Source organism: Blennius ocellaris (assembly GCF_963422515.1).
Source record: "Blennius ocellaris genome assembly, chromosome: 18".
In the NCBI taxonomy this organism is placed as follows: Eukaryota; Metazoa; Chordata; class Actinopteri; order Blenniiformes; family Blenniidae; genus Blennius; species Blennius ocellaris.
The window spans coordinates 16,596,726-16,606,784 of NC_137667.1; the positions used below are offsets into that span (position 1 = coordinate 16,596,726).

The 10,059-nt window shown below is 43.6% G+C and overlaps 1 protein-coding gene across 2 annotated transcripts; it reads left to right on the forward strand.

The window, feature by feature from the left end:
- Positions 1–269: 269 nt before the first annotated feature.
- On the forward strand, positions 270–5,871 carry tdh (L-threonine dehydrogenase). Of its 2 annotated transcripts, none has more exons than XM_080513787.1 (9): positions 270–427; positions 2,144–2,338; positions 2,532–2,574; positions 2,710–2,780; positions 3,401–3,550; positions 3,636–3,808; positions 3,978–4,068; positions 4,256–4,525; positions 4,781–5,871. In XM_080513787.1, the coding sequence occupies exons 2-9, from the start codon at positions 2,152–2,154 to the stop codon at positions 4,918–4,920; spliced, it is 1,125 nt and encodes a 374-aa protein (XP_080369913.1). In that variant the 5' UTR covers positions 270–427; positions 2,144–2,151; the 3' UTR covers positions 4,921–5,871. The 2 variants fall into 2 exon arrangements, with proteins under 2 accessions (XP_080369913.1, XP_080369914.1); XM_080513788.1 differs by lacking the exon at positions 270–427 and adding an exon at positions 1,476–1,488.
- The last annotated feature ends 4,188 nt before the right edge of the window (positions 5,872–10,059 follow it).

Here is a 10,059-nt window from a genome sequence, read left to right on the forward strand (position 1 = left end):
ACGTCCCACCTGGCCGGTGGGTTTGACCGCAGCCAGCGGACACACACACACACACACACACACACACACACACACACACACACACACACACACACAAAGCTGGCAGGACGTACGGCTGCGCGCTCCCGGTTCGTCCGGGGTGTCGGTGACGTCACACGGGAAGGCGTGGTCAGCGATGAGGGGAACCGCACCTCCGGCGCTCCACCAATCCGAGAGAAACGCCGGCTTCCCCTGAAAGCAGATGGCCACCGATATATAGCTTGAAGGCGCAGCTGATGCAACACAGGACGGAGATAACGCGAGCGTCACGTCAGCGCGCGGACGAGCAACAGCAGCAGCAGTTTGAAAGGAGGAAGCCGCATCCCTTTCTGGTGAAACAAGCCCGGCAGGATTTTTCTGGACCGATTATACTCCTGAATATTCACTGGTGAGTAAAGTGCTTGAGGATCATCTTTTATGAGATGAGTAATATGTATATATAATATATATTAAAACGTTTTTTTAATGTAAAAGCTATTCAGTTTAGTTTTTTGTCTTTTTTGGTATTTTACGCGTTTGCAGCCTCAGTTCCGCCACGAACACGTGCGGAGCGGCATGGTTGCAATGTGTCTCCCCGCGTACGCGCTTAACAAATCCTCCACATATCCCCTCTGTTTCTAAACTATACATAACATTATGTAACAATATGCGTCTAACTGACGGTGTAACGAGAGTGACGCGCGGAGTTTTGGGCCGTGTGCCAGCGCAGCCTCAGCCTCACAGCCCGGCGCACTGGCCTGGTTCCATTTGTCTGTGTGGCAGTCTGCCCCCCCCTCATTTGCTCTCCATTAGAAAAAGAGACGCTTTGCATCACAATAATGGAAAAAAAGAAAGAAAAGAAAAGAGGCTTCTCTCACTTTATTCATCACTCTGGCAGATTATTCCGGGTGATCGGGTGCGAGAGATCAGACGAGTTGTGACTGAGAAAAGATGCACCATGACGCGCGGCATCAGCAAAAAAAAAGAAAGAAAAAAAAGGGGTGGGGGTGGGGGTCGTCTGAGCTCCTGTTGCGCAACTTGCTGTTGTGAACCGTGTTTGTGGAGGGGGCAGTGCTGTGGAGACGGATCATCACTTTTCTTTCTTTGTTTGTGACACAATGTTTTATTTCTATTCTAAATTGTTACAAATGTGATACGTATATGTTGTTTTTTTTAAATTGCTTTAACTTTAAATGCTCTGTATGTAATTGCACAAATCGCACATCCGCTCTACGACAAATTCAAAACAGTAACAAGTGAATAGTCAAATGTATATAAAAATATAAGAAATATATGGGCCTACGCGTGATCATTTCTGCCTCTCGATCTTGGCACCTTTTCCTCCTGTTACTTTCCCGTGCGCTGCTGCACGCCCTCCGCCCCTGATTGGCCCTCGCTGAAGGCAGGGCAGTATAAATACCCTCAAGTTACTCTGTTCCTTCCTTTTTTTGGGAGCACCGTGTACACTCGGTAAGTCTACTTCTGAAATGATGCGTTGTGCAGAAAGTAAGGAACATAATTAAATAAGACGCAAAGTTTGGCTGCTTTTTTTTTTTTTGCATATATATTAGTGCGTTTTGGCGTTCTTTGTGTAGGATTTGTAATGGCAATTTTTTAATTAAACTTGTTCTTTTAACGTGGCGGAAATCATACAGGCGCTTTAGAAATTAAAAGACATTAAGGTTTTTTTTTTTTTTGAACAGAAAGTCTGCTTGAAGGACAGATGGAAGTTCGCGTCGCTGCGCTATGCTTCCATCCTTTATTTATTTGTCGTCGACTGTAGCCTACGTGTCATCCCCACGTTGATGCGACTCTTCCTCCCAACAGAAGAGGGTTTTCACAAGAGTTTGGTTTGATTTGGACGGGAGCTTGATATCGATCCGAACCGAACTGCGTGTGCCAGTGCCAGTCTGTCCGCTCCCTCGGTCTTGTTTGTCTCCTGGCGCCTGGAAACGAGCCCAGATCTAATGACCCAGGGCTGCATTGACCAACCAAGATGATTTCACTGGAATACGTTCAAATCTAAAGTCTGGAATGATAAAAAGAGCTGCGTTTGAATACCTTTCGGTGCGCACTGGTATTTCTCAAAGTATCCACAAAATGAAAGCAGTTTTTGTTCTTGCAGGTACCAGCATGCCTGTCATCAGAGCTCTCAGCAAGGTGGCCAAGCAGGCCCTGCTCAGCACCCCAGGGTGTGGCTGCCAGCCTCTGACGGTGGCTGTGCGCGGCATCAGCTTTTCTCCACGCCAAGTGACGTCTGATGCCAGCTTCCACTCGGTGTCCTTCTCAGAAACCGACCACCCCAAGGTGCTCATTACAGGTATACGCTGCGTTTTTTGGATTGGGTAGTTGATCAATATGAGGAGATTTTATTTAGTGAAGAATAGGACAAGTTGACAAGCTCTTGTTGTTTTTTTGTGGGGATTTCTCAGCTTATTTACTTTAATTCCAATGGATATTAGCCATTGTTGTTGTTAGTTGGAGTTTATTTAGTGTTCCTGTCTCCCCTGCAGGTGGCCTGGGACAGCTTGGTGTTGGCCTGGCCAAGTTATTGAGGTAAGAACTTCCCTGATGACGCATAAAACCGTTGACTTGCCTCAAACTGTCAGCTGCTGCATGATTTTTGTCACAAAGTTTCTAAATTGGTTGCAAATGTTTTCAAAGCGGCATCCATTTTTGACTTTTTCACAGGAAGAGGTTTGGGAAGAACAACGTCATTCTGTCCGATATCAGGAAGCCTTCAAGCAACGTGTACCACAGCGGTGAGGAACTCTTATATCGACATGTGGAGCTCTGCAGTCTGGCAATTATTAGCCTCGACTTTTACAGATGTTTTTCCTCAGAAGTGGCCGTGGCCCATATATTGTGCATTTAAGGAAAAGTACATAAAGTCCTGCAGCGTAGTTTGGATGAAACCCAGAGAACAAGATGTACTTGATAATCCTCATGGACAAGGTTTCAATTGTTTGTCTATCTTGACTAATACCAGAAACCCCCTCCCTTAAAGTTTAGGTATTGGCCAACAGAGGCTGTTCATGTTCCAGACTTTGTCTTAACCAATACCAGAAACGTGCCACATCAGTAAATACAACCTCTTCATTCAGTATTGATTTTCCTATATTTATACTCCAGTGAATGTCATAGTTTCCAGAAACCGGCTTTAGTTAAACACCTATAAGAACAGATCGTGGCTTTGCAACCTGAATACAAAAACATGAAATGGACATCGCTTCACACAATAAGAACAAGTTAGCTGCTGGTTTCTTGGTATAAATTCTGTGATGCCAACATTATACTCCTTGACATTCTCCTCTTGACTTCTCCATATTTATGTGCAGCTTGAATTTTTACAAACTATTGGCTCATTTCTTCCACCCGTCAGGTCCATTCATCTACTCTGACATCCTGGACTACAAGAACCTGCGGGAGATTGTGGTGAACAACCGCATCACTTGGCTGGTTCACTACAGCGCCCTCCTCAGCGCTGTGGGAGAAGCCAATGTGGCCTTGGCGCGCTCCGTTAACATCACCGGTGAGCGAACTCGGGACTTGTTGGCCGCTCATTAACGGGACCGTCGCGGTAGTTTGCTCATGCGGCGCTTGCGTCGTCTCCTCAGGCCTTCACAACATCCTGGACATCGCAGCGGAGCACGGCTTGCGTTTGTTCGTCCCGAGCACCATTGGCGCCTTCGGCCCCACTTCCCCCCGCAACCCGACGCCGGACCTTTGTGTGCAGAGACCCCGCACCATCTACGGCGTCTCCAAAGTTCACGCGGAGTTGATGGGAGAGGTGAGTCTCCGACATTCCTTCTTCATTTTCAATCAAGATGACCAGCATTAGTTTTAACTATGAGTTCTCGTAGCTGATTGGCTCGTATAAACAAATCTCTAACGCCCCCCCCATTTGTGGTAACTGAAGTATAATTTGGGTAATCGACAATCGTGTCCCGTCTGAACAGTACTACCACCACCGCTATGGACTGGACTTCCGCTGTCTCCGCTACCCAGGAATCATCTCCGCTGATTCTCAGCCTGGAGGCGGCACGACGGGTAAGCATTACGAAATGTGACCGTGCAACAGGGTTTACGATTTCTCAAACTATTGTCACGTCAGACGTTTGTTATGTAACCAACACTCCACTGGCTGGTCAGGCGGTTCCTCGTCAGTTGGTGCTGTTGACCTGCCTTCTTCTAAACCTGTTGCTTTACTAATTCTAATCGTTCGGCCTTTGGACAGATTACGCCGTCCAGATTTTCCACGACGCAATCAAAACCGGCAAGTTTGAGTGCAACCTGAAACACGACACGCGGCTGCCCATGATGTACATCGACGACTGCCTGCGCGCGACGCTGGAGGTGATGGAGGCGCCGGCCGACACGCTCAGCATGAGGACCTACAACATCAACGCCATGAGCTTCACCCCGGAGGAGCTGGCCCAGGAGCTCCAGAAACAGATGCCAGAGCTGGAGGTGACGTACGATGTCGACCACGTACGACAGGCCATCGGTAAGTCGCGATTTGATTGGACACGAACCTTATCTTGTATAACAAAGTCCACAGAGCAAGAAATGCCAAGTGTTGTTTGTTTAAAGCATGCCAACACCAGCGACTGTGAACTGCTGGTCGTTTTTTTTTTTTTAGTGCCAGGAAGCACTGCGTGTTTTTAATTGTTACGTTGGCATGCAAACATCGCAGGCAATGTAAAAAAAGTTTGGGTTTTGTATCGTGTGAGTTAAATTGTTTTCGTTTGTTTCCACTCAGCCGACAGCTGGCCAATGAACTTCGACGATTCCAACGCACGGAAGGACTGGGGCTGGAAACACGACTACGACCTGCCAGAGCTCGTCCAGACGATGCTCAACTACTTCGGAGCAGAAACGCGCATGGCTCGTGCTAACTGAGGGCACACCGCATCATTTGGAGTATTTTTATTTGTAAATAATGTAAAGACTGACCAAAGAGAATAGAGAAACATGGCCTGTACATAGTCGTTCTCTCCCTTCTCTCTGCAAAATCAGAAAGGGCTCCGCTTGCCTGGCACCAGGCTACCTTGTCTCCAGAATGTAAAGGTGTGTGCGGGTCAGACAATCCTCAACGCTCCTGTTCTTTGATTCATGCTTTCCTATTTTTTTTTTTTTTTTTTTTTAGCTGGGAGTTAGCATGATGAGTAGGCTTTCGGCAGTATCGGGGAATATGAACCTGGCCTGTGGGAACTTGCTTTGGTAAAAAAGGAAGACCACTTGAGGAAATTGCAAAGTTTTCTGGGAAACAAATGTCAAAGTTAAGAAATGAGGAATTATGTGCGTTTCTACCGCGTTTTCTTCCGAAATCCAGAGGGGCCGGGGTTTTTTTTCTTTTTTTTTTCTGCTAAATGCCCAACATTTATCAAATTTCAGGCCTGAGGCCACTAAAGTGAGCGAGTGCACAAATACACAAGTTGTACCAGGTGCAGTTTAGAAAGAGATTTCTGATGGATAACTTACCTTAATCACCTGCTGGAGTGATTATCTGATAAAGTGCTTCTGTATTTCGAGCAGCGCGGCAATGCTTGGGAATCCTTCTTCTGTTTATTCCTCATAACATTATTTATTCTGTTAATGTTTCGATGCTTTGAGTAAAAGCATTTCTTGACTTTTTTTTTTAAGTGATTATGTTTACTTTTTTTTTTTTTCCATCAGCCCTAGGATCGTGGCGCTAAATGTACACGTGACAATGTGTCATCTACATTTACCCACATCGTGGCGTCTGTAACTCTGTCAAGGAAATACTGAAAGTGGTTTCTATTTTAGAGTCTTACAAGGCTCAGGTTTTGTTTTTTTTTCAAGCTTTGACAATAAACTCTTTTCCACATTCCTGTTTGTTCCCGGTGTTATTTGTGCACGTCGTTGCATAACGAGAGCTGGTTTTCTCTGACGGGTTCAAACTTAAGACAAACGAGAACATGCCACAGGCAAAGTAAGGGAAGCTATTTCACTTCAAGGTTTTCTGAGCCAAAACCGAGAAGGCAAATGTCAACGTGTCATTTTAGAAGGCATGAGCTGTAGTTTCTACAGGATCCTACTAAAGCAGCTAAACATGATTACGTAGGTTTATCGCCTAATATCTGCTCTTATAAGAAGAAAAAAAAACATTTATTCAATTTTAATGTTGACATGTGCTTAATTTCCATGGGGATGGAGTCTATTTTCAAATGAGGAGACAAACCATATAGCTAAATAACCAGCAACAATTATGTTGGTGTAGCGGGTGGTTCCGTCGTCTCCAGTTCAACTCCAACTGGATTGACTCCTGATGTGTTTTTCACCATTTACTGTAGTTGTAGTTTCCTCCCACGTTATTATGCATTTGAGGATTTTTCTTTTTGTAGAAAGGAATGTAAGACTGTCTACTTTCACCCCGACTCGCCTTGCTTGAGTTTAAAGTGGTGTAGAAGATGGCTGACATGTCTCGCTCAAATTTCCACTCGTTTAAATTGGACTTCACATTGCTGCAGTGTCTTTGTCAGCACGTCGATAAAGGCATTAAAACCGAGCCGTTGCTCATTCTTGATCATAAACCGTCACCCTGGTGCAGCATCGCCATCGGCTTCACACTTGATAGCCAGTCTTCAGTTTCATTGTGTCAGTGGCTTTGGCTGTTGTAGGTGACCTTTTCCTTTGTCTGCAGCAATGCAGCGAGTGAAAGTGCACGGAAAGGAGAGAGGCTGGCTGCGTGTGCAAAACAGTTTAATTCACCTCGTGATGCCGAAGTGTGAGTGTGCAAGCTTTCAGCACCTGTTTTCACTGAATGTGCTTCAGAAAGACTGTAAAACTGACAGTTTTTCGTTGGAGTGATGATCATTTTGTGAGCACAAACGTCAACAAACCTTCAGAAGTTATATGCAGGCGTGTTTTCCCAAAGATTTCTCAGTTTATTTCAAAAGTTATAAACCAGAATAAATGAAGACAGCCATAGAACTACAAGTCTGGTTTACAGCACAACATGCGCCTCTTTCATACAAACTACAAGAGTAATTTGCATTTATAAGCCTGACCGAAAGGTGGAACTGTAAATAAGTATCAATATTTGCACAGAATTTATTAAAGCTCGAAATAAAATTCTACACATTTCTACCATTGCAAACAGAGGATCTTTTTAGACGCATTCGCCAGCAGAGTCGACTAAAGTGGACTGAAACACATGTGGGCTTCCTCAGGGTTACAGCACACATGAACACATGTGCGACCATGCACTGCACATGTGCAGCATTGAATCTATTGGCTGCGAGCTCTGTGGTGACAGGCAGGGAAACACTCCCACATTCTATATTCAAATGTTGGTTTGCGCGCTGCCTGTACGAGAATGTGACAAAACACGAGCGTGTCACTTTCCAAAAAGAGGGAGTGGTGGGTGGTGGAGGAAACTGAGCAATAGAAGACTCTCCCTCTCTACTTCATGTCCTCTTTCTTGTAAGGAAAACCTTTGCTGTTGTGTAAGAGGTCTCCCTGGGTGTGCTCACACACTCGCAGGACCGCCTCCCTCCAGCCAATCAGACGGCTTGCTCGCTCACCCAGGCCCCAGTGTTTTGTTCGTCATCATGTAATAAGATTCACACAGTGTGCAGCCGATTATGTCGCACCACGGCTGAAACGAAAGGGCGAGACATAAAGAAGACTGAGAGAGAGGAAGGGAGGGAGGCGCTGGGCGGCGGGCCAAGGGCGCCATAACACTCTGTGCCACAGCTGTTATTGCACATGGAGACCTGTTGCCATGGGAATGGAGGCCAAGACCCCACCACCATCCTCCCACCCATCCTCCCTGGAAGGGGAAACTGCAGGAGCCTGACCTGCATACAAGTGTAAACTGTAAAGACATGAATTTCATTCTTAAAACATAAAATAAATAAAATACATGTTTTGTTTTTCCTATTAACCTACAAACTGATTGATTCAGGATCCAGAAAATGTTTTGTAGAGCAAAATGGTTAGTACTTCAAATCACTTTCATTGTTTTCACACAGTTTATGCACAATTTGAGAATTTTTTATCTTAAATAACAATTTCTCTTATTTTTTAAATAATCCTCACATGACCCACGTCATTGCTATATTGTTCTTCTGAGACAGACAATTAAGAAAGGAATAGACTCAAAACTAATTACATACAACACCCCAAATGCTTAGGCGGCTGAAAAGAGATAGAATAAATGGGTTATAGTTTTGAATAAAAATAAATCAATGAAACTCTGAAACAAATTAAGGATAAAATTAAACCTCACATCAAAGCCAATATCAGAGTCATGAATGCAGAAACACTTTTTGTTTTCAGAAATTCTTTAATTGTTTTTCAGTTTGGGACACACTTTAATCTGAAGAAGTTGGCCTCTGTGAGTGTTTTAAATGCCGCTGTGAACAAGAGGCCTCTGCATAGAATTCTTGACTGTTTGAAGTGTTACTTTAAAAAACATTTCTCTGTTTTATCTTTATTCTTCGAGTCATATTGTCAAAAGTACAAGCTATGATAAAAGTTTGTTTTGCAATTGCTCATGTGAAACCATTCGCGACCAGGATTTCCTTGAAGTGCAGAAGTATCATGTGACATGTTTTTCTCCTGGGAACACAGTGTGCTGTTACCTGTGTGCCTGCTGGCTAAACTCCACACCCACATACCTGCATGGATAATCCAAAACAAATAAAGAATTAAAAAATATTAATAATCATAATCCTTTAAGTTGAGAACCCAAAACATAGTTTGCGCTTTAAGGTTTTACGCATGAAAAAAATTAATGATTTTTAAACTTTATTCCACTCTTGAAAACATGCAAAACTTGGTAATTCAATCCTCTACCGTCTTTACTTGTCACTTTTCTTGCCGTTTTTTGGTTTTCCACAACCCCGCGTTAAAAATGAGCTTCATCCTTTTGAATGATGAACTAAATTCACTGCCATGTAAAAGAAAACTTATTTTGTTGCAGCTTCAATACTCTTGAGGTGTTTAACTGATTTTACAAGACAGAAAAAAAAAACATTCTGTACTTGTGACCTTATGTGACCTTCAAGCAGGACACAACATATTACCCGTCCACACAAAGCACTTACATATCTTGGAATCACAAATCACACTTTGATCACTGCATGCACTCTCTGGAGATAAACATCAAAAGTATCCAAATGAAACATTTTTGGCAGGTTCAGGCGATGAGGCCTGGGACAGTCGAGGCGAGTGTGAAGGAAACAATGTTGACCGTCCCCGTCCAGGGCGCCGTTACATAACTTTGTTTTAATCTCAAGCTTTAGGTGGTCACTTGAGCTACAGTTTTGGGATCAGATTAGAGCTGTGCACAGTGAAGCTTTAACCATTAATAACCCAGAGAGATTTCAGACCGTGGAACAGTTGCTGAAGTGAATGTCATTCTCTTTAATCCCCTCTCAAATCCACTTTAAAGCTGTGTCACTGGAACAAGACTCCACCACACTGAAGAGTGTTTGACACACATTTCACCTTCAAGCTGCACTTCACTATTGAAAGGTCCTGTTGATGCATGGAGACAAATGACTTGAAGATTGTTTAACAGAATGAGTTTCTCAGTTGAAAGGACACAAGAGAAGTGTGTCTCGTAAAGTAATGAAAGGTTTTCACTCCAAAAGGATTTAGCCAGAAAGCCTTTATAAGCCATATATGAGTCAAGGACAGTCACTGATAATTACAGACGCAACATACATGAGTCCTTTTATAAACACAATTTTGGCTTTTAAAATTACAATGTTTAGTCCAAGGGAATTTCTAAAAATATCTCATCATTCTATTCAGCCATAAAGAAGAGCAATTCAAGATGATTGATAGTTTTTGTTTCTACAAAGCCAGAGGGGAAAAACAGACGACAGACTGATGAGACAGCACAAACAAGACGGAGCCGACTGCTGCGGTAGAACATTTTGTTTCTTTTATTCCTACTTTTAGGGACAAAATGTTTGTTACAGTAAGGAAAACAATCGATTACAAACATCTCAGTCAATATTAAGCTGATACATATAAAATGGTGTAAAGACTCCTGTCTCCAGC

Bases quoted from the DNA above. Each gene is read 5' to 3' on its own strand.
- tdh (XM_080513787.1), top strand. From the start codon at position 2,152: ATGCCTGTCATCAGAGCTCTCAGCAAGGTGGCCAAGCAGGCCCTGCTC. The intron at 2,575-2,709 runs GTAAGAACTTCC...ACTTTTTCACAG, and splicing joins GGCCTGGCCAAGTTATTGAG to GAAGAGGTTTGGGAAGAACA. The intron at 3,809-3,977 runs GTGAGTCTCCGA...CCGTCTGAACAG, and splicing joins ACGCGGAGTTGATGGGAGAG to TACTACCACCACCGCTATGG.